Source organism: Gouania willdenowi, chromosome 5, assembly GCF_900634775.1.
Source record: "Gouania willdenowi chromosome 5, fGouWil2.1, whole genome shotgun sequence".
NCBI lineage: Eukaryota > Metazoa > Chordata > Actinopteri > Blenniiformes > Gobiesocidae > Gouania > Gouania willdenowi.
This window is the reverse complement of record NC_041048.1, coordinates 16,487,608-16,512,484: the sequence shown is the minus strand read 5'-3', so window position 1 is coordinate 16,512,484 and position 24,877 is coordinate 16,487,608. Positions and strand designations below refer to the sequence as shown.

The window sequence follows — 24,877 nt, the reverse complement described above, 5'->3', positions numbered from 1 at the left end:
CCAACCGTCTTAATATTGACTTGCTAATAAATGAGAAATCGACTTTTGTTTTTTTTTTTTCTTCTTTTGGGGTCCCAAATCAAAAATCGAGCTCCGAGCGTCGATGCGTACACATCCATAGATTATACCTACCAAATTTCAGCCAACGAATAACAGAGGAGTCGCGATTTTAACTAATGTACACAACAACAACAAGAAGAACAACAAAGTGAGTGGCGTTTTGAGTCCTGTCGCCCCGCCTAGAAATCTGCATTAGACGTCCTGTGTGTGTGATGTTTCTACCCAGACCTTATTGATGTTGTATACTGATGTTCTCTGCATTCAACCACATGGTCATTGCTCAGTCAACCAACACACAATGCATAGACAAGAAGGTTTTATTTCATTTCCCGTGATCATATCGCTGTGGGTACAAATTGTATTTTCGTACATCTTGCTTTAACAACCCATGATGCATTGCATCCATACATTTGTATCTCAAAACAGCTTTTACAAAAAAATGTTATACAATATATACTTATATTTATATATATATATATATAATATACAGGTGTTTCTTTAATGCATTTTGATGAGTTTGTAATGAGGAATACAAGCTTAAAAAACAAACAAACAAACAAACAAAAAAACAGAAAAAGGTTCAACAGAACATTATTACTAAATATATAACAGGCAGGGTATCAAAGTCATCCACATGAAGCCCTTCCAACACAGTTTGCATATTTTCCACAATTACAGTCTTGTAAATCCGGAGTGATCGGCGTCATTTACTGCACTATGGAGCTGGAGTTCACTATGTGGAAAACTGAGGACAAAAATATTCACATTGGTTGCAATAAAATGTATTTGAATTGATCAGATGACCGCATGGTTGGCTCATCTGTCATGCTAGCAAACACAAATCCCAGTCTAAGTGAATGTATTATTTATAATTGGCACATTGTTATTACCAGAAGTAGATTACTCATTTTAAAACATTTCTTTTGAACGGAATCAGCTGCCAACAGGATTATAGCTGCTGTTGATTAGAGTCGTACACTTTAAAGAGATGGTAAATATGTCTGTTTCCTTTTATGGCTTTTACTCAGCTGTTTAAATGTAAAGCTGGCACTCGTTGAGACGGATGAGTTTGCTCCTGTTTGTTTGTTATCTGTGGGGTTTTTTTACTACTGTGTGGGCATTAGCTAAACAGATTATACACAGGCAAGAATGAAGAGGAAACAGAAGCAGAATGAGAAGGGGAGAAAAAAAGGTGAAAATTGTGCAACAAAGCAGTGGTTCTCAACCTTTTCAGCCCGCGACCCCCAAAATAAAGGTACCAGAGACCGGGGACCCCCACTGTATCTGAAGGTGGTTGAACACAGACGTGAACATTGAAGAACAGTCATGTTGAGACAGAGGGGAAATATAGGCAAGAGCTTTTTGTGCCCATCCATAAAGTCAGAAAATATTGGTCCATTGTTTTATGATCTGTAATAACCACATTTATTGATTGATCTAAATAATATCCACTGTTATCCAGGAAGTTTATTATTATTTGTGCCATAGTATACAGTCATCTTAAAGATGGAAATATTGTTTTAATCAGAAATAAAATGGGTTAAAAGTGACCAAAAATGGTGGAAAAGTTGGTGGAATGGGGTTTTAAAAACCACAGGAATTGGTTAAAAGTTGCAAATTAGGGGTAATTTAAAAAGTAGAAGCAATTGGTTTGAACTGGCAAACAAAGGGCGTGACAAATCGTGACTGTGGTTAAATTGGCCAAAATAAGCATGAAATATGATGGAAAGAGGTTAAAAGTGACAATTATGGGTCAACATAAGTGGTAAAAAGGGTTTAAAAAAATGAATCCACCATGCTGGACAATTTACCTCACACTCTCCTATGTGCAATATGTGAACTCAACTCAGGTTATATTTACTTATTTATCTTTTTGTTGAGTATACTTCATTTCTTTCCTTGTTTTGCACCTTTACTTATACTGTCTTGGCTGATTTGCTGTTGTTTGTAATTGTATTATTGTTATTTTTTAATCTGACTCTGAGACATTCACAAGAATTCCATTGTACCTGTTCTTTTTAACTTGTAAAAATGGCAACAAATTCTATTCTATTCTATTATAAGTGCTGAAAATGTTATGAAAGTTGAAAAAATGTGCATTGAAATTTGATAGAGAAGTGATGAAAATAGGTTAAAATATGGCAAGTTTGGTGTAGTTGCAGAAAAAGGGTAAAATCAAGCAAAGATGGGCTCAAATTGTTCAAACAAATATGTTTCTTGAAAGCATTTGGCGACTCCCTCCCAGTGTCTCATCACCCCAAGGTTGAGAACCCCCGCATTAAAGAACCTCACAGGAGGAAACATCATGGTTTAAAAAAAAAAAAGGACGTCATGAATCCACTGTGCTGTATAGTTTTTCAACAACATTACTTCTGGTGTTACTTCACATTATATAGCTCAAAATGACAGTAGTACATGTTTTTTTTTCTTCATTTTTCTTCAATACAACAGAGTAATAATCATCATGTGTGTTTATACTAATTGATCATCATTCATGTAAACATTGAACCAGCTCATGCAAACAGCAGACCAAAAACTTCTTCCACTATTGGTGCACAGCACGGAGCAGGCAGAGCACCCAGACTGAAATCCCACAGTCGGACCAGTGGCCGACATCTGCCAGGCGTCCGAAACACAAGTGTGGAGGCGGGTAACAGATTGTCAAGATATATATACGACGTGCCTTAAAACAGAACATCATAATGCGAGCCTGCAGCATTAATCAGGGTTGATGATTTCAGTGATTCACACACAGCCGTGGTGGGATCTCAGTTTGAGCCTCTGATGACATAACAGCCATAAAACAAACAAAGAAGTCTCCTTTTAATATTCATCGCCTTGTTTTCCTCAACAGAAGACAACATGCAGACACTTTGGGTCAGAACCACCCTTTATGAACCCAGTCTGAGCCAGAATATCAGTTCATCCATGAAACATGACTCCGCCTTAGCCGATCATAATCGCTCACCTTTGTTTTAATCCACCTCCTTGTGTTGGCACATGTGTAAAAACACTGGCTCTGATTGGCTACCATGAAACATGATGCCGCCTTAGCCAATCATAATCGCTCACCTTGTTTTTGACCCACCTCCTCACTACAGCTGCGTATGAAGCCAGGGGTGCTTTCGGATAACCGCATTTAACGTTCAGTAACGTTAACAGCGTTGTAACGGCGTAAAAAGTCATTAGTTAGATTACCCCGTTACCTAACGCCGTTATTTTAAACGCCGTTATTCCAAACACTGCATGGGACTATATGTGAAAGCACCCTTAATGTCACTGTTGTATTAGGATTTTTCAGTGATCGGTTGCTACTGTCTTGGGAGAGCAAAGGTGCGCATGTAGCTGTGGGGTGGGGCAGGTGGCGGGGGGTGTGGAGTTTTTACGACAGTGACGTACCAAAAAGGACCTTTAGAGATAGTGCTAAGCACAAGTTACTTAGTTCTGCTTTAATTCTAGTTTTGATTAAAAAAAAACTGCTACTTGTCTCATCTATGGGGCCAAAAGTTTTGGCAAACTTTTTCTCTTTTGTCCAAATTGAAGAGATAAACTTGTGTAATACAATATATAGACAGATAGTGTTCGACTTATTGGCTGTGTATGTGTTTGCACTGGTATCGGCTCTGCGGTCCTGGTCAGACTGGGTGCAGGGCTCTGGGCTTTCCAAGGATACAATGACAACAGAAAGTTGGGCTCAGATGCGACTGGTCGGCCTGCAGCAGTAAGTGCAGCTTCTCAAGCTGTCTCTGTCTGTGCTCCCCTCATTGCTCCCTCGACGACTGTCTTCATACTGGGACACTGGATATTTGAAACAAGGAGTAAGTTAAAGAAAGTATTGGGCTTTATTATTAGGATCAGCTTTGGTTCTTGTAAATATTGTGTCATTTGTTGATCTCTTCTGATGCTGTGCTTTTAAATGGGACATACATTCATAAAGAAGCACGTTTTAATAGTGTAAAACTTTTGTTTTAACATGTTTTTGATTGTCACCTAACTAAATTTTATGCATCTTAATAAAAATGTTTTAAATTGTGTTTTATTTGTGAAAGCATTTATTGTAGCTGCAGGCTACCGATATTAGGGTCAACGGGTGATAAAGTACAAGTAGCTCTACAGATAGTGTCAGAAGAAGGTTTTATCACTGAAACTGACAGAGTAAACTCAAACTCAGCTTTTTATCACTAAAATATCTCTAACATCTGTTACACAAAACATCCTTTTTTTGTAGTGATCTAGCTTTTATTTTTTTACTGTATTTAATTTTTCTGGTCCTTCACAGATTATTAATACGAACAATGTAAAACAATATTGATCTACGATATATTTCAATTTTAAAATTTGTTTACTTTTTTATTTTTTTGGCAATTTTATACTCAATATTTTACGGAGCCCCTAAAGGGACTCAGGGTTTTTTTTTTTTAAATTGCGTGCTCACGTAAAGGTTCCTCGCGACGCGAGCACGTGATACTAGTATTGCGTAAGCGAGCACATAAAGGTAATTGTTAACCCTAACCCTAAGGCTTTACTAAATCTTCTAACATGATTAACTCCTTACGAGCAGAGCACGCAGCCTGATGACTGACGTTAATAAAACTATTACGTGCTCCCGAAGAACTTTTGGTTTAAGCATCACTGGCCACGGTTACGTGTTTTTTTTAAATTCGGAATTAAATAATTTGTAATTGTGTTCTGTTTTGTGAGAAAAAAAAAAATTGAATTGGGATAAAAGCATTTCGTCCCCGCTCTAATAAATATTATATCAATATTATATATTGTATATGTACAGGAATTAATCCGATCACTAATCACCATGTGGTTTTTCTGTTTTGATGATCAGCTATGGACTATTTGTGAATATGTAGATTGTTTGTTTAATATCATATGGGTAATTAATTGTATTATTAGTTGTGTTCAGGGAAGCAAAATCAACAGTGATTAAAGGGGTAAGATTAAATAAGTTTACATTTCTTCTTACTCCTTTTTGCACATGTAAGTTGTGTTTGTGGATCATATCAATGGTCTATTTATGCTGTTGTAATTCATCATTTTTCATTTTTTTTCTAAACTGTTGTTCTTTTATCATTTTACATGTTCAAAATAAAGACATCAATCAATATCAAAGTCAGTAACAACTTGCTGTCGCTTATCCTTTGTACCCACTTTATGCTGTGCTGGTGGTGCAAAGCGGGGTGCACCTTTAACATGATAGCAGTTTGTCTGAACATTGACTGAACATACTGTACATGTCTTTTGACGAAGGGATCATGGAGGCATGGGTTCTTACTTACACAGGAATTCTTGCTGTGAGGGGAAATCCAGATGATTTATTTTAAGTAAATAACATTACCATCCACTGTTAATCTCCTAAGGCTGACATCTTTGACCTTTGTGCTTACTTACAGCTCTCCTCCTCCCCGTTCCCCAAGTCATCCTCCTCCCCCTCCTCCTCTTCCTCTGGGAGTAGAAGTCCATGGCAGGGGCTGGTGGGTGTAATCTGGCTGGGTCCCTCGAGACTCGTACCCAGCTGCAGCCTCCGCATGTGGCGCACCACCGCTGTGGCATTAAATGCTTGCTGTATGACGGGTGTGGAAAAGATGGAAAATTAGTTCATGCCTCGCTGCAACTGACACATAAGAGCATGACAAAATGCCATGGGGATTCACTGTGATTCAGTCAGAACACTGACCTTCCATTTACTTTTAGCGAAATTCTTCTTGATTTGTGCGCTGACGGATTCGTGGATATTCTTGTCCAAAGCTGTGTCGCCACTTATCCTGTAAGTCAACAAGTATCAGATCATTTGCTAACATTTAGCAGGTGCGTTTGGGACTTGCCCGAGTTAAACCTCTTGATTCATTGAGGAGCACCATTATGTAATTATTTACACTATTGCACATGGACACAAGAGTGTGTCTTGATAAGAATGTATGGTAACACTTTACTTGAAGTTTTATACATAATGCTGACGTTACGCTGTCATTATCTGTCATTAGCATGAATAAGGTGTCACGAAGGCTGTCGTTAAGTGTTGTTAGCAAAATTATGACACCATTGGAGCTATTTTTGTATTTTTTTGGGGTTAGGTGGAGGGATCTAGTGGGGTTAGATAGGTTAGAGGCAGGGTTGGGGTCAATTGCTTTTTTCAGTTACAATTATGTTTTCAATTACCCATGCATATTTTTACAATTAAAATTAAACTACAATTCTTTTGGTTTATCCTCAGAAAGTCAATTGCAATTACATTCTCAATTACGAAAGTTGAATTACAATTGCTGAGCCTGAAATAAATAACCTAATAAAAGTTAACACTTTTGCGTTAGCTTTCTGTTAGCATCTCTTATGATAGCGGGTCTAAATCAGCTGTCATGTACACTAAAAACAAATGTCTATCATCTAATTTCTTTCCTATCTATTGGTTACCTTGTTTCCTAATCAATGAAAATATAACTTTTAATATTTTTTAAAAGTTTGCTCTGAAACACATTTTAATAATTGTTAACTACATACAGTATGTGTAGAACTGTACAAATAACTGTAACATCGTTCCCTAGTTTTGCGTTAAATGACAAGTATAATTGACCATTTTTAGAGAATTTTTATGGCAATTACAATTACAAAGTCAATTATCTAAACTCAATTACAATTTAATTACGATTACGACAGCAACAGATTTTACAAATTACAATTAAAATTACAACTATGCCATAATTGTAATTAATTAGCAATTGCTCTTACAGTTTACCCCAACCCTGGTTAGGGTAATGAACGACACTTAATGACAGCCTTCATGTTATGATAATGACAGTGTAATGTCAGCCTGTATGTATAAAACTTCAAGTAAAATGTTACCAAAAGTATAAATATATTTCAACCAAATTATGCCAAACAAGTTTTGTAGTGTCAGCATTGTGATATAGTGATAAAGATACACATTAACTAGCACAGTTACCATGGATGCTCTAGGGCCAGCTCACACGTGTATCTCTTCAAAGGGTCTTTTTCCATCAAGTGGCAGATGAAGTCTTTGGCTGCGAGTGTAAATGAGATAGACACACTGTTAAACACAAAACCTTAACTTATATCATTCTAAACTTTGTAATTGTTGAAGTAGCACCTGAATCTGAGATGTCATCCCAGTACGGAGAGTCAAATTCATACTCTGCTTTCAGAATCTGCTCAAATAACTTGGCATCGTTTTCATCATAAAACGGAGGATATCCACATAACCTGAGAGTGTGATAGTACATATTTCAAACCCTTAAATAATCAATGGCTATATCCTGTAGAAGCGAGACTCACAGAATATAGGAAATAACTCCGATGGACCAGCAGTCCACCGCTTTGCTGTACGGCTTCTGAGCGAGTACTTCAGGAGCTGTGAGACAAACACATGCGCTCAGGGTGGAAATTATGTGAGACAGAGCAGCAGTAAGGACGGTTTCAAGTGATCTTGACCTTTTAGTAGTACCATGTCATCGGATTGGTGGAGAGCACTTTACACTTACAACTGACTCACTCTGATGAAAGAGCCTCTTAAAGCCGTGGCATTTCCTCAAACACTGAAGTGTGGAGCTCACATAACCCGGCCCCGGAAAATTGAATGCCTCACCCACATATCCTGGAGTTCCACAGGCTGTGGACATGACACTGTCTGCTCCCTCAATCTTTGACAGCCCAAAGTCACTGATCATAATCTTGGAGTCCTCATCCATACTGTAATACAGCAGATTCTCCGGCTGTAAGAGAAGAGGAATGATGGAAACGGAGCGGGAAATGGCAAACTGTCAGCCAGATGGAGGCGTTTTCATCCCTGTCTTCACATACCTTCAAGTCTCTGTGAACGATCCCCATATCGTGGAGGTATTTGACCGCGTCCAAAATTTGATGGATGAGCTGGCTGGCATCTCTCTCTGTGTAGAACCCTTTCTCCACGATCCTGTCGAATAGTTCACCTCCCGAAACGCTGCCAGTGAAGAAGATGGAAAAAGCCATGATTGTAAACTGTGATTTTAGATATAACAATAGAGGCCAACTGAGTTCATGTCAGTTTATAACAGGGGTGTCAAACTCATTTTAGTTCAGGGGCCAAATACAGACCACACTAATGTGCCTTAGTTTACACTTCCAGGTATGAATTACATATAAATTACCGATATATAGGACTGACATTATCCAAGCATTAAGTGACCTTAAACTTAAATGTACTTACTTTTCCTTGATATTATGAAGAATTGTTATTTAATTTAGTAGAATTTTCCGTCAATTTGAGATTTTTTTAAAAATTGACTACCAAACTGTGATATAAGCGTGGGGAATTAGTATATTTGTATCCATGTGTGTTTGGAGGGTCTGAGATACCTACAACTGAATTATTTTGTATTTTTACTTTCTCCTGCGGGCCGAATTACTGTAGATGCTCAAAAGGGCCGGATTTGGCCTTGAGTTTGACACGTGGTTTAACAGATGAAGCTTACTTTATAAAAAAATAATAATAATTTTCTTAGTATATTGTGTCATCTTGCAAGAAATTGCTGAGCCATTATTCAAGGCAATGCTATTGTCTGTGTGTAGCTGTGCATTAATCAGAATAAACAGGTCAGATGGATGGATGCATGTTTCAAGAGTGCAGAAAATATGTTTGAAAATGTAAAATGACAGTTTTAAGATATTAAACTACTTTAGGTAGGGAAAAAAGGCCACCCATAATCTAAATGATTGTATAGCTGACAACAGGGTTGGGGTCAATTACATTTTTCAATTACAAGTAAGTCTTCTATTATCCATGTTCAATTACAATGCAAAAATGATCACGTTGACCAGCATGTTTTTCAATTACAATTAAAATTACAATTATTATTTCCCCCTGAAATTGAATTACAAATACATTCTCAATTACATCCTCAATTACATTCTCAATTACATTCTCAATTACAAACGTTAAATTGCAATTAACCACAATTACTGAGCCTTTAATAAATAAGCCCATAAAACGTAACCTTCCTCTTGTTAGCTTTCTGTTAGCATCTTCTTTGATAACGGGTCAGTTTGACCCATGTCCCAAATCAGCTGTAAAATACACAAACAATATTATCTATCACCATATTTGTTTCTCATGTCTTGGTTACCTTGTTTGGCATCCTAATCAATGAAAATATTGGTATTCATATTTTTATTGAGGGTGTCTGAGCTTCTTTTCTGTAAAAATGATCCTAAAGAGAAGTGACAGGTAGTAGGAAAAGCAGACATGAAACATATTTTAATATTTGTTAACTGCATCTATGTAAGCCATAGAACTGTAACATGGTTGCACTGGTTTGCGTGAAATTAAATTGTAAATTTATAGAATTTCCATGTCAATTACAATTACAAAGTCAATGATCTGAACTCAACTACATTGAATTATGATTACAACATCAACAGATGTGTTCAATTCCAATTCCAATTATAATTTTGTCATAATTGTAATTAATTATCAATTACGCAATTACAATTATAATTGCCCCCAACCCTGGCTGACAGCCATCATGTTTACATTGAAAAGCAACTTGAGAAGCTTACAATGAACAAAGATTGACATTCCTGTTGCAATATTTGTTACCGATTTATCCCTGAGAGAGTTGTATCAAATGTCTACAGCCAAGAAATGTGTAAGACATCATCACTTATATAATCAGTCCTTATATTAGAGCAAAAACAAAGGAGAACTTACAGTTGCATGACTAGATATAGGTGGGATGTACTTTCAAAGATGTCCTCCAGGGTAACAATGTTAGGATGCTTGATTCTGTGAGGGATAAATCAGAAGAGATCATCAGCCACATTTTAAGTTACTATCTGAGCACGAGATGACGTTCTTACTACATTTAAGTTTTTAAGTTTAAGTTTTTATGTTTTGTTTGTTTTTTAAGTTCCTAAATACTGATAACAAGTGTATCTTTGCTCACGAAAATTCCCTGAATGATAAAACATCACGGATCAGCAGAGCTGTGAACAGAATCTGTCTCATTATGGATGTCAGCATTGGCAACAAATGCTTTAACGAAAAAACAAATGATTTGGATGGTTTATAGTTAGGAATCAGCAGATGTTTGAGCCTCTTTCTTGTATTTGGCGCTGAGAGCAGATGAACCATCACTAACTAAACAGCAGCTGAGAAAGACTAATGAGCCTTTTTTTTCTCCAGAATGAAAGCACCCTTTCGTCTTCTTCTGCTCTCCTATTTGTCAAACTTTCTTCACATTCCTCACCATCACATCTCTTTTCTGTGAGACATTCTGTCGACTCTTCCCGTTCCCCCCCATATCGTTCCCTCTGTTCCTGTCCCCTTCTCTCCACTTCTTCTAGTCTCTATGTCTCTTTCTCTTTCTTCACTACATTGCTGCGGGGAACTCCACACCATTACTGCCTCCATGTGCTGTTGCCCTGGCAACAGGGACACTAAAAATAGGTCTCTCTATTTTATTCCTGACATTTCCTGTGCACAATGCTTCTGTTTTTACTGACACCATGCATTTAGTCACCAATTCAATTGACCCCCTTGCATTTATTTACCAACCTGCAGCTTGCATCGTTAATAAAAGGCATGCCTGTGCTAAAAGGCACACATTCCGAATGGCCTAATTTCTCATTCCTGCTCTTAGTGATAGCCGATGCATCAATTTAGGACTGACTTTAGTGGCCTCACCTGTGTAATACCGCAATCTCATTTTCAATGTTGTTTTCTTTGCCCTCCAGCGCTTTCTTAGGGATACACTTGATGGCCACCAGCCTCTGGGTCCTCTTCTCCTCTGCTAAGACCACCTCAGAGAAGGCACCCCTGAGACAGACAAGACCCATCAAACATTACATGAAAAATGTGTGGGAGGCTGGAGAGAAATGTTAAGATTAAACAGCACTGGGGTACATTCCTTGCTATACATCTTTAGCAAGACCACATTTTGCAACATCAAATCTTACAATCCAGGACACCAGTAGTAGCTTTTCAGTGATGTAGCCCTATTTATACATTGTTTTCTTCAGCCAAATACCCTGAAACCGGCGCAGGGACTCTCTAAAGCATACACCCTGGAAAATAGTACAATAATATTATAGAAAGTGCCTATTTGTACGGTTGCCGTACGGACAACCCCTGGTGCTATTTGTACAGTTACCGAATTACGAAGCGTCTTAGATGACCTAAACTGTCGGTATATTGATAAGGTAACCATACGGATAACTACTGCCATTATTATATTACCAAAGTCATTATTTTTCCCCGGTTGTAATAAATTCAAGACATAGGCTTCATTAGGGTAGGAGGGGTTCTGTAGGGATCCGGTCTTATTATTATTATTATTAATAATAATAATAATAATAATATGTTTTATTTTAAAACCCCAATAAAATATTAAGCTAAAACAGTGTAAAAACAACAGTAAAAGTGAAGCTACAACACAGAGACAGGGCAGGGGTGGTCAGGTTGTGAATAAGTTGGTGTTTAGTCCTGCTTTGAATTGTGAGAATGAGTCCATGTTCCTAAGATCCAGAGATAGTGAGTTCCAGAGCCGGGGAGCAGAGCGGCTGAAAGCTCTGCTCCCCATGGTGGTGAGACGGACTGGGGGAGTGGACAGATGAATGGAGGAAGAGGATCTGAGGGAGCGAGATGGTGCGTGGACGTGGATGAGATCAGTCATGTAAGGGGGGGCAATGTGGTGAATGGCCTTAAAAGTTAACAGAAGGATCTTGAAGTGGATGTGGAATTGAATGGGGAGCCAGTGGACCGTATTTTTGGACCGATTAAAGCTCTATGACCAAGCACTCCTATAAGAGAGGGAGAAAATCTGGGAGGATAAGATTTCACTGTGTGGGAATGGGAGGAGCTACTGAAATATCTCACTCACACATACTGACAAGACAGACAGGAGCCCATACCAACAGACGAAAAATGCATGCTACTGAGAGAATGCCACCTTAGTTTCTACTTTCGTATCGACCCTTAGGTAAAGTCCTTAATGTCCTAGCCAGTTTTCACTACCATTCCGAGTGCCGGTAAACTTTCGGCAATGCACCAGTCAAGGTGATCCGCTGTGCCAACCCCACAAAGGGAAAAAGCCAAAAACTTGCATTTGAGGTTTCATCTTTAAAGAGTTAATTAATACTTTTCCTCCAGTCGGAGCCCAGATTGGATGCAGAACACGTTGCAAGCTGCAGTTGACTCACAAATGAGCACGTGGATCAGGGTCTTTGTCAGGCTGTCACACCATGTGAGCCAAAGTATTGGCAACAGATACAAAATGCCATTTCGTTCATGAAACATCAGTGTTTAACACAGTGTAAATAGTTAATTAAAATGTTGATCAATTTGTTTACCAAAAGATTCTATGGAGTGGGTGACTTTTTTCTTAAAGGGCCCATGTTTTGCAAAATGAACTTTTCTGTGTCATCATAAAAGTGCTATATGGGCTTCATACACATGCCCAAAGTGTTTTTTTTCATTGATTTCCTCAATCGTTAGTTAGAGGGTGATTTGCTCCTTTCTTACTGCAGGGTGAGCCCAAACACCTCGCTCCAATTTGATGACGCGTTCCCACTTTGATGACAAATTTGACTGAGCTAGAGAAGCCACGCCTCCAGGAAGCTCTCTGCCGTGATTGACATGTAAACAGACACGCCCACGAAGGTGAGCATTTCAGCGTCCTTCGTGCAGTGCTATGTATGTATTTTCTACAGTCTATGTATGTACCGGCGAATGCCCCGCCCACACACTCTGTCTGGTGTTTATAAAGCAGCATGAGCTCAGCTACGGAGTGGGTGGGAGGAGGGCGGGTCGTCCTCTGGCCCTACGTCATCGTGCGGGGAGGAGGAAGTCAGTGTCTCGTCTATAGACACGCCCACTCATGAATATGCATAAGTAGGCCACAAATCAGGCAATTTGTGTAGAGTTGCTCAGAAAGTGACTTTTCAGAGGCTAAAATTCCACATCTTTGGGAAAATAAAGCTCAAATACTATGTTTTTGTGGTTCTTAGAACAAGTGGAGATGGGTGAAAAATAGCATAACATGGAACCTTTAAACTTAAAAACAATTTTTTTTTTTTTATTTTAGCAGGTTACTTTTATGTTTTCATTACAGCAATGCATTTATTCTCCTTTCTTGTGGCCCTATATGAGGAATTCTAAAATTAAATTAATTAATTAAACCTTCTCTTAATACAGTTGGTTTGGATTCTGTGCAGCGATTTTATATTTATTTTGTTTTCAGTGTTTATTTGAATTTATGTCAAAATGTCAATGGCATTTTATTACTGTTATATGATATTGACTAGATTCTACAAATGGGCATTTGACTTGTTAAAAAATGTCTTTGAGGGCCTTCAAGATTTGTACTTGACTACCCCCTGGTTTAGATGAATAATTTAAAGAAGTGACATTACCAGGAGCTGTTGGGGGCTGCAGGAAAGCTCAGAGGGTGAAACAGCAGTCACAAAGATGTGTTTCTGGGATGGCAGTCACTTTGGAAAAAGGAAACTATTTTTATTCCGCTCAATAATAGATAGGGTAAATGTAGTGTAGCTGTATCTTAGGAGACCATGAGGCCAAAATGCATGAACACAGTCAGCAACCACAGATCTTTTTCACGTGTCAAACAGTGTGGTCCCTTAAAGCACAATTGGGACTCGTCAATGCTCAAGATTTCCAAACTGTCATCGAGACAAGATTGGTCCTACCGATCGGAGATTTATTCCCCTTTAAGTTCACACTGCGTGCAAAACACAACGTCATGTAACGCACTGTGTTTGCAGAGGTAAATATGGCCTCCGTACTGCCCAACTGTGGTATGACCCCTCTATTTTGGCTTGAACTGACCAGTCCCCCATACAGTATATGCAACAGTCCTAAAGTGTCTTTTTTTCACCACTGCTCCATTGTTTTTTGCAGCTGTTTGTTTTGTTGTGACGTTTGTTGTGACGTTTGTCATCTTTTGATGAGGTGTATGTTGGGTGACTGAAACCTGAGTGTCCAGACTGTAGTCGTGTCAGATATATGTCAGATTGATATCCACAGATAAAAAAGAGGCCTGGATCAGATTTGAAAAAATCTGAATTGTATAGATGTATACAAATTGGAAATGACTTGCAGTGTGAACATATAACCATACAAATATATTCAGTGTTGGGAATGTTACGTTAAAAAAGTAATTAGTTATAGTTACTCACTACTTGATCCAAAAAGTAACTGAGTTAGGAATTGAATTACTCTATAATAAAAGTAACTAATTACCAAGGAATGGGATTCGAGTTGCTTACAACGGATGTCGACAAAGTCTTCTGTACACTTCACATGCACGTTCTTGCCTTTGACCACAATTAATTTAAAGTAGTGTTTGTAAACGGCGTAAAAATTAATTAATTAGATTACCCCGTTACTGAAAAAGAAACGCCATTATTTTAAACGCTGTTATTCCAAACACTGAATATATTAATACCTATATTTGAGCATTATTGGTTTACTGAGCAAAGATTCTATAGGTTCTAGCCCAGATAGATAAAGATAGAGTCTCTCGTTTTGACCCACATGTAAAAAAAAAAAAAGAAAAAATCTCAAGCATGTCATTTTATTTAAGGTCTCCAAATTGTCGATAGATGTGAAATGGTGTTTAAATCAATGTTTTGTCCCTGTGACAGATTAGCATCCTCTCCAGATGTACCCAGTAGTGGGTGTGGTTAGCCTGCAGCAGACTATGTTTACCTCAGATCAATACTACGTAATCTAAAACAAGAATGTTTGAGCTATCACACTACTCCTCTTTCTGTCACGGGGTGGTGTGGTTGCGGTGGAGGACCCAAATGCACAGTGGGAAGGAGGCTGCAGGTTGGATAAAACCAGTCTATATTACATTTACTAAAAAGTACAAAATGAAGATAAACCAAAGAAACAAAGCCTGACTTAAATCATCTGGAAGGAGGATACTGCACCAGCCGCTCATGCAGGGAAACAAGGACCCAACAAACACACAGTGACCAAGCACTTCACATAGACACGGTGGGACGATACAGACAGGAAATTTTCTCTCGGCTTCTCCCTTCCGGGGTCGCCACAGAGAATCCCTATTTGCATGTTTGATTAGGCACAGGTTTTTATGTGATATACCCTTCTTGACACGATCTGCTTTTATCCAGACGAGGGACCAGCACAGGGAGGACCCTGGCTAGGGCCTCCCTGTGCTGGTAATTTCCCAGTAATTTTGTGTGTTTTTCTGTCATTCTGTGTATCTTTGTTGTTGTTTCGCCTGTTAAAATTGCGTTTTGGGCATTTCTGTTGTCCTTTTGTTTATTTTTCCTGTAAAAATATATTTTTTGGAATAATGTTGTTTTTTTGGAGTAATTTTTGTGTATTTCTGTTTTGCTTCTTTGTTAGTAGTTTTTTGTGTTTTCCTTGTCTTTTTGTGTACTTTTGTTGTCATTTTCTGTAGCTTTGTCTATTTTTTTGAGTCATGTTGTCTACTTTTGTTGTCATAGCAATTTTGTGTATTACTGTTGTTGTTTTGTTCACTTTTGGAGTAATTTTTGCAGTATTTTCTGAATTTTTCTTGTCTTTTACTGTATTTTCCTGCAATGTTGTAATTCTATGTGTTTTTTTAATGTTTTCCTTCTTTTGTTTTGTCTATTTTTCTGTCATTACTTTGGGGCCCGCATAAAAGTAGACCAAGGGCTGCATGGGGCCCCTGGTTCGCCATTTTCCCCTATCTGGTTTAAACAGACAACCCTAGAGCCTGACACTTTTTCTGAGTTTACCCTCCTAGTATATCCTTAACATAATATACTTTTATACTTAACAGTTTCAGAGGTTCAAAAATAAAACAGGATGTTACGTTCCAGCCTCGCTAGTCATTCTTTTTTTTTCCTTCTCATTTTGGTTCTCTCAATACCCCCAAAAAAAGATCTGATCAGGAGATAGGTGATATATCTATATATATACTAGCTTTGAGACAAATAAATTAATGCATGTGAATCCTAAATACTGTATATTCACTATGTGTACTGTGAGTGAAGGGCAATGTGATAAAACACATTCATCAATTTTTTTAAATCATTTTATCAATAAAAAGCAGAGATTTATTCTATATAGTCTGCTTTATATTCTTTACAAAAACAGGCGAATTATCAAATATGACATTTCAACATACTCACACACACTGAGTTTCATAAATCTAATAGCATGAATGCCACGCACACACACACACACACACACACACACACACACACACACACACACACACACACACACACACACACACACACACACATGCACATGCACACAGATAGCTACTGTTGCCATGAGACACACTGTAATTAACCATCCAGTAGCTCTATTCTCTTTGGAGTTAGGGGTGGCCTCTCAGCGGGTTAGTTAGTGGAGCTTAGGGGAAGAGCGAAAAATACAGTGACTGGCACCATGAACTAATGAGAGGCCATAATCAACACATCTACACAGGACTGTCAAATGGATTATTATTATTTTTTTATGTGTTTCTGAGCATTTAAAGAAAGTGCATGGTATTCATATTACACAAAAAAATAATATAGTCCAAATAACTCAGTTTAATAAAAAATCAAAGCACAATATGACAATGTCACACCTATAATCAATTTAATGAACAAATTTAATCATAATTTTCTTTTTTTTTTACTCTTTGAAAGGAAACTGTGCTAAAAGCAAAGCAATTCACGGCTTGGGACAATGTGACTCAGCTCATTAAACGTTGGCCTGGGTAATAATTACTGTATTTTGATCTGGGGTTGGAGGTATTAATAAATGTCATGAAGATTAAATTGTGCTTTGCATTTTAAACAGCTGTTTAAAAAAGTAAGACCTTATGAGAGAATGGTCAAAACAGGACGGAGAACACATTAGATGGATATCAGCGAAAAGAAAGTGATTATAACAGCTTCAAAGGCATCGCCACGGCACAGCATGGTATCTGTCAACTGAGAGCACACACACACGCACACACACACGCGCGCAGACAAGTTTGTGGAAGAACGGTAATCACAGCTGTCAATTGGCAAATATTGATTCACACATTCTCATAGTCATATCACTGTCTCAGTGTGTTCACTACCATTGCTGTCCATCTTCAAGGCTTGGCTTAACAGTTTATCACAGGGAATATTCACAGGATTTGTGGAATTAATGCAGATGCACAGTTCTGATATAGGTACTGTACAATCATCCATATGTCTTATTGACTTCTCAGCATGAAGCTGAATCGAGGGACACATTCTCAATAAATGTTCCATTGCATCTAAACACATGCTGGATTGTGGCCATGCAGGATTGAAGTCAGGCCCCTCTAACAAAACAAAATGTGTTACTCTAAAGTGGTTTTTTGAATATCTTATGCTTTTAGTGGTTGGTAGATTTATTGCATTATCCATTATGAAGAAACATGACACTAAATTGCAGCTGTCGGCTTGTTTGGACTGTTGCAAATATAGAGAAGGATTTATCATATACATCGATCTTGCTAGAAATGAAGCACTCACTTTAATCTTATTGTGCCCATACCAAAAGTGCCATAAAAGCCTTCCTATTTTAGCCACATACAATTTGTTTATGAGGCTTAAAAGCAAGTGAAAGGTGAAAATGGCAGCACAGTCCATCTGTCCAGCCATGCTCTAATGCAGGGGTTTGCAACCTGCGGCTCTGGAGCCTAATGTGGCTCTTTGACTCTTTTGCAATGGCTCCCTATAGCTTTAAAAAAATATTGAAATAAAAAGTTGTTATTTTATTAGGTTTTTAATGATAAATTACACTGACACCAAATAAAATCAAGATATAACAATTTGTCAACTTAAAAATAAATCAGATTGTGCAATAACTCTGCCACCTTCCTACTTTAACTCCTACAACAGGTACAGACCATCAACTTTCCTTGCACCTGTGGTTAACTTTAACTTTTAAATACCTGCTAAGATAACTTCACCAACTACAAGACAATTCTGAAAAAAAAAAAAAAAAAAAAAAACCTCACCAGCCCTCCCTAAGGAAGGGTAAGAAGAACTTTATAGGGCGGATATAAAAAGATAGGGCAGTGTTACACCTAGGTGAGGGAAAGGGAACAGGGAAGAGGGAGTCAGGGTAGGAAATGGAAGGAGTGGGGAAGAAGTGATTGCTTTAAAGTTAACTTCACATACAATATCTAAAAAAACTCTTCTTTATATAACATTATGTTCACATAAACACAGGATTTTGAAGATGCGAGATACTGTTTTGTTGTTATTTCTTGATGTCAATTTATTTTATTGATGTGTTCCTTTACCACTTTGTGACATGATTTAATCCTCTCTAATCTCTGTAATGCATTATAAACCATGGGGAAGATTTTTCCTACTTCAAACAGAGTTTGAACTGTGAAGTAACCACATTTGAGTACAGCATTTCAACTCGAATCAATTAACGTTCTCCTGGATATAGCTCCTCTATATTATTTTTAAGGAGCTTTCCGTCAAAACATTATTTCTGGCCTCTGTTAGGTCCAGTTACAGCAACATCAGTGAAATGACAATTTTATCTTAAATTTTCCCTGATGTGCAGGAGTATAAAAGATCAATGCAACTCTGTTATATAATGTCTAACAAATTATTTTAAATTGAAGACCCTCTCAAGCCTTAAAGCCTTCATTGCAGAATTTATTGGCATGCATAAATATCCAGTATGGAACTCTCAGTGCTTTGACCACAGACAGACATGGACACCCACTCTGTTCTGGCTCCCATATAAAAACAGATTAACATATCTAGTATGAGTTCACTTGTTCGGATGTATGCTGCCAATAATCCCTGGTATATGTGGGAAGCAGGTGTGACTCAACATCAAGAGAAAAAAGTTAATATGGCTCCCTGGTTTCACCACAGGTGGACATGTGTTTAGTTTAGAGGTTGGAGATATGCCCTCCTAACCATCTGGGCTCCATTTCTTCCCCCCAGTGAGCAGCAGCAGATAACAGTTACAGATCCCAATCTCAGTGGGCCATATTTTTAGCAGTTTGTAATGTAAATAGAGACACACTTTCAATTGTTTTTACAATTGTATCATGAGTAAATACAACAAAATACAGTATTATCTCGGTCATTGAGGGGCAGTTAAAAGCGTAGCTAATTCAGCGCACAATAAGATATAAAGCCTACAATAAATGACCATTTTATGAAAGACACCTCCTCAACAAAAATTAACCCTCACTCTCTCACAGAGATAAAGCACCACGACACTTGGTCACAGAGCTGAAGTACATGACACTGACTGCTTTATTGTGACTTTTAATTCCCTGACTAGGTTTTAGTTCAAATTAGTACCATTGGGATGTGACGTAATGGAACATTTGCATCATGGATAAGCAGCGGAAATATCATCTGCAACTGCATGAAGCTATTATGATCCATATGAAAGGACAACGTTAAGAATGTGTGTGTGTGTGTGTGTGTGTGTGTGTGTACATTGAGTCACAGCCCTAGAAGTAGAACACTGGACTTTCTTGTTGAAATTTTAAACTTAATACTATTTACATGTTTTTAAAATGTGTGTAGCCGGCTGTACTTCGGACCTGCACCAGGGCTGCTCTTTGTCACCAGTTCTGTTCATAACTTTTACTGACTGAATATCTCGTTGCTGCCGGCAGGGGGTCAAGTTCAAGGATCAGAAGATCTTGTCTCTGCTGTTTGGGGACAATATTGTTCAGCTTGGCCCAGTCAAAAATCAAACTCCCACCCTCACTGGAATGGTTCACAACCAAGTGTGAAGCGGCTGGAATGAGGATCAACACCTCCAAGTCTGAGGCCATGGTTCTCAGTTGGAAAAGATTGACAGCCTCAGGTCAGGGAAGAGTTCTTGCCAAGTATCTTGGGAAGTGAGGGTAGGATGGAGCTGCAGATCAACCGGTGAGATTAATCCGGTTGTGGTAAAGAGAGCGCTTAGCTAGAAGGAAAAACACAAGCGGCTGAAATTACTTTTCTCCGCTGGCCAGGCTCAGCCTTAGAGATAGGGCAAGGAAGAACACAGCCGCATGCTTTTCCACATAAAGGAGGAGCCATTTTATGTGGTTTGGCCATATAGCAAGAATGCCTCCTGGACACTTTCGTGAAAGGAGTTCTGGGTAGGTCCAGCTAGGAGGAGACAAAAGAGCTGACCTAAGACACGCTGAAGAGATTGTATTTCTCAGCTAGCCTGGGAACACTTTGGGATTTGTCCAGATGAGCAGGTGGAAGTTGGTAGATACAGGATCAGCCAGGCATTCCTATTAAACATTTTGTCCCTGCGACCCAGACCTGGATAAGCGAAGGGCAAGGGAATAGAATAAACACATGGATTTTCTCAAAAACACAAACACAACTATTTACCAATTCATTATCCTGTTGTCACCATTCCTTTGCCACATGCTAACCATTGATCCATTTTCTCACCCGCTTGCTCCTTTTCAGGGTCACAGGGGTCTGCTGGTGCTAATCTCCTGCTTTATTCAGAAGCTAGGCAAGTGTACACCCTGGACAGAGCACCAGCTCATCACAGGGCAACACACACACACACAGAGACAACCACTCACCTGCCCATTCACACCTACAGGCAATCGAGAGATTCCAATCTACCTGACAGTCATGTTTTTGGATTGTGGGAGGAAGCCGGAGTATCCGGAGAAATCCCACGAAAGCACAGGGAGGACATACAAACTCTACACAGAAAGGACACAAGTGTCCATGCTAACCATGCATAGTTAAATTTAAAACAGCATCTCCAGGAACTGCATGGTTTTTTCTAACAATATACTTTGCACAATAGAACCTGCTGTGTCTCAATTCTGACCACTGTTGTTGCAAGTCCTCACAGTTATTAGGGGATAAAGGGGATATGGACAATGACTTATCACCTATATTTAAGAGGTCCCAAAGTGTTTTGGAGATGAATGTTCTGCCAACCTGCCAATGGCAAAAAATAGCAATGATAGAAAAAATCCAACGAACAAAAACAGAAATGCAACACTTTTGTTTTTGCTCCAATTTTTCATGAGGTGAACTCAAAGATCTATAACTTCTTCTATTAAAAAGTTATATTTCTCTCAAACATTGTTAAAAAATGTGTCAATTTCTCCTTTGCCGAGTTAATCCATCCACCTCACAGGTGATGCATATCAAGATGCTGATTAGACAGCATGATTATTGCACAGTGGAAGCTTAGGGGGGCTTCAATGACAGACCACTCCAAAGTGAACAGTTTTATTGTAGAAAACCAAACTCGTCAGTATCTGGATTAACTACTGTCTCACGCAGTGCAACACATCTCCTTCACATAGAGTTGATCAGGTTATTGATTGTGGCCTGTGGAATGTTGATCTCCTCCTCTTCAATGGCTGTGCGCAGTTAGTGGATATTGGCAGCAACTAGAACAGGTTATCCTATAGAATGACCCATAGCATTCAAAACATTCTCAACATGAGCAAATGCTCGTAAATGGCTGGTATAATAACTTTTAGGATCTTGGCCCAGCATCTTTGTGTGCATTGAAAATGCCATCAATAAAATGCCCATAACATAGACTGCCCTTACCGTAACCTCACTGCCAGCATGGACCACTCCATTTACAACAATGACATCAGCAAACTGTACAGAAAACACCTCTCCAAAGCGCCAGACACCATCAAATGTAAGTATTTTCCCACTTAATTCGGTTAACAACAACAAACTGCAGTCAGGTTGACACCCCAATGAGGATGATAAGGTTGCAGAGGAGCTCCTCTGACACGGTTTTGGAAAATTTGTACATAAATCTTTGGTTATGGAAACCAAGTGCTGCAGCAGATGTCCGAATAGCTGATCTCTTGTGGGTGAAGATGCCGGATGTGGAGGTGCTGGGCTGGTATGGCAACTTACACTTCATACGTGGGTGTGATGCCGGTGTAATGTGCTGCCAAATTCACTGAAATGCCTTTGGAGACAGCTTATGGTAGAGAAATGAACATTCACTTTACAGGCAGCAGCTTTCGTGGACATTCCTGCAGTCAGAATGCCAATACGCGCCCTCAAAATTTGCAACATCTGTGGTATTATGCTGGAAGATAAAATTGCATACTTTAAAGTGGCCTTTTAAAGGCTCAGTATCACGCTTCTTTTCACCCATCTCTTTTTGTTCTAAGAACCCCAACAACATAGCATTTGAGGTTTATTTTCCCAAGCTCGCCTGTTTTCTGAAGTTTTAGCCCTCTGAAATGTCCCTTTAATGACGCTTCTAAAAACAGGCTGTTTTGGGGCCTCCATGCATATGGATGAGTAGGCGTGTTTATAGATGCCGACTTCATGCCTCGCTCTTGCGAGGGAGATCAGTGATCACATCAAAGTGATTTTCTTTTGCTATCCACACACTCTTGTTATTGTTTTTAGCCAAAAAAAAAAAACTACACATTACAGTAAAAAACATGGCTATTTAAGCAGCTATTGTGATTGTGAGTCCGTCTCAGCGCTGCTTCAGCAGCAGCAGAGTAAGTCACCTGTTTCAAACACTCACTGGAGTGTTAAGCTGCTAAGTCACTTTATTCTCCTCCTCATCTCTACTAACTACAGGAATAGTCATCAGATCTTATCAAAGACGATATAACAGCTACTAAAAGTGGAACTGCTCCCTGGCGCAACTCCATGGCTGTGCACTGCTCCTCAGGGAGGGGTTAAACACTTTTCGTGTGTGTAGCTTTACATATATCATGTATATTGTATTTTAAACCACTGTGTTTGTTTTACCTGTGAGGTAGTTTGATAGGGAGGAGCTCATGTTCTTATAGGGTATTAGGAGCCAGGATTGTCAGGAGGAGGAGTTTCGCCATGTGACATCACGTGTGACAAAAATGCAACTCGCCCATTTGAAGCTGACATTTTACAAAACGTGCAATAAAAAGGGAGGGAGGAAACACAACTTTTTTCAGCTTTGGCCCCCTGAATGAGGCTAAAGAAATGTATATCACTATAGCAAAACCATTATAAAGGGATTTTTTTTTCATAATACTGCCCCTTTAATGTAGCCAGCTTAAGGCACACCTGTGCAATGATCATACTCTCTAATCAGCATCTTGAAATGCCACACCTGTGAGGTGGATGGTTTTACTGGACAAAGGAGAAGTACTCACTAACACAGATTTAGACACATCCACGAACAATACTTGAGAGAATAGCCTTTTGCGTACGTCTAATTTTTTTTTACATCTTTAAACTCAGCTCATGAAATACGGGAACAAAAACACGTGTTAATATTTTTGTTTAGTCTACATCCTTCACGAAAGGGGCCTCAGTTGTTTTTCATTGGTATTTCACAATATAAATGATGAGAGTTGCTCACGTTCCCAGCACTTCTTTGAAGTCGTAATTTTCTTTGATGTCCGATGTCTTCTTTTTCCATCCATTGCCATCCTCTCCAAGAGGCATCCTATAAAGCTGATGGGATTCGCCACACTACAGCTATGGGGGGTGGGGGGTAGGGGGTAAAAGAAGACACTATCTTACAATAAGCTAAAGTAAACTCTGATTCACCACATGTGCAACACATACAAGACGTTATATGGCACTCACATTTCAGCAATTACTAACAAAATTTGTAAATTGTATCTTGACAGATAGATAGATAGATAGATAGATAGATAGATAGATGATAGATAGATAGATAGATAGATAGATAGATAGATAGATAGATAGATAGATAGATAGATAGATAGATGATAGATAGATAGATAGATAGATAGATAGATAGATAGATAGATAGATAGATAGATAGATAGACAAAACAAGATAAAGGATTGAGCATAAGTTCCAATAGAAAGAGATCCATGCAAAACCAAACTCACAACAGGATAAATGACAAGACAATTACAGATGTTTAAGTAGGGCAAACAGAGCAGTAGGGATGTCGCAAGATCAAATGCATGGTCAATGCAGGCAGATATACCTGATGCCAGGAGATTTCAGCTATTAAAAATAAACAATATTAATAATTATTATTTATTTATTAAAAAAAAAAAAAAAAAAAAAAAAAAAAAGAACCATTCAAATTCTGCGGTAACTCAAAAAAGATCTCGAAATTAAAAATGTAATTCCAATAAAAGGCTTGGTTTAAGGGCTGCAGTGCGTCGATGACAAGCAAGCACTGAGTTTTAATGCATTAAACACATTTTTCCACCGATTTTTATCGAAGCATCCTCCACCGATCACGTAAAAAAGAGAGGGGGGAAAAAACATTATTTTTATTGTTATCATTATTAATAATCATTATGTGCATGCTGTACTGCAGCGCTCAAGGGTACGGCAGTCAAATGAAGACAGCAGCATCATCACATTCTACCGGGATGCTGCGGTTGAAGAGGCGTATATCAATGTCACATCAAACTGACCAAACCCGATGCAAGTGATCGCTGCAAAAGTAAGCATGAAACAGGGGGAAACCTACCTAAAGAGCGATCTGTGGCCGCGGTGTGCTCTCCTTTCCTTTGGATGTGTGCGTGTGCGTGTGCGCGCGGGCGCTGCTCAGACTTCTCCTGACGTCAAGACTTCAGACGTCCATGGAGGTAGTGTACCATAAAAAAAAAATCATTCAACGTGATGTGATCTTCTCCTCATCGTGGATGGAAGCACAGAGAACTGGAGTGCTCTTATTTTAGTGGGTGTCGAGCATGGAGGAGCGTCTGCTGCCAAAGCCCACGTTTTTACAGAACGAGCAGCTGTTGGAAGTGCAACAAAAATACTATCCCATCATATGTCTATGAATATAGCAGCAAAGCAAGGGCCTCCCACAGGTGTATTGATTAGGCTACAT

General features: G+C 38.8%; 1 protein-coding gene across 1 annotated transcript; it reads right to left on the bottom strand.

The window, feature by feature from the left end:
• Positions 1 to 3,333: 3,333 nt before the first annotated feature.
• Positions 3,334 to 24,757, bottom strand: camk1a (calcium/calmodulin-dependent protein kinase Ia). The gene is made up of 12 exons (XM_028446643.1): positions 24,512 to 24,757; positions 23,411 to 23,529; positions 10,745 to 10,876; positions 9,770 to 9,844; positions 7,885 to 8,023; positions 7,670 to 7,796; positions 7,360 to 7,435; positions 7,175 to 7,287; positions 7,010 to 7,088; positions 5,747 to 5,834; positions 5,461 to 5,632; positions 3,334 to 3,858 (listed from the first exon to the last, which is right to left on the bottom strand). The coding sequence occupies exons 2-12, from the start codon at positions 23,494 to 23,496 to the stop codon at positions 3,755 to 3,757; spliced, it is 1,191 nt and encodes a 396-aa protein (XP_028302444.1). The 5' UTR covers positions 23,497 to 23,529; positions 24,512 to 24,757; the 3' UTR covers positions 3,334 to 3,754.
• Positions 24,758 to 24,877: the final 120 nt, after the last annotated feature.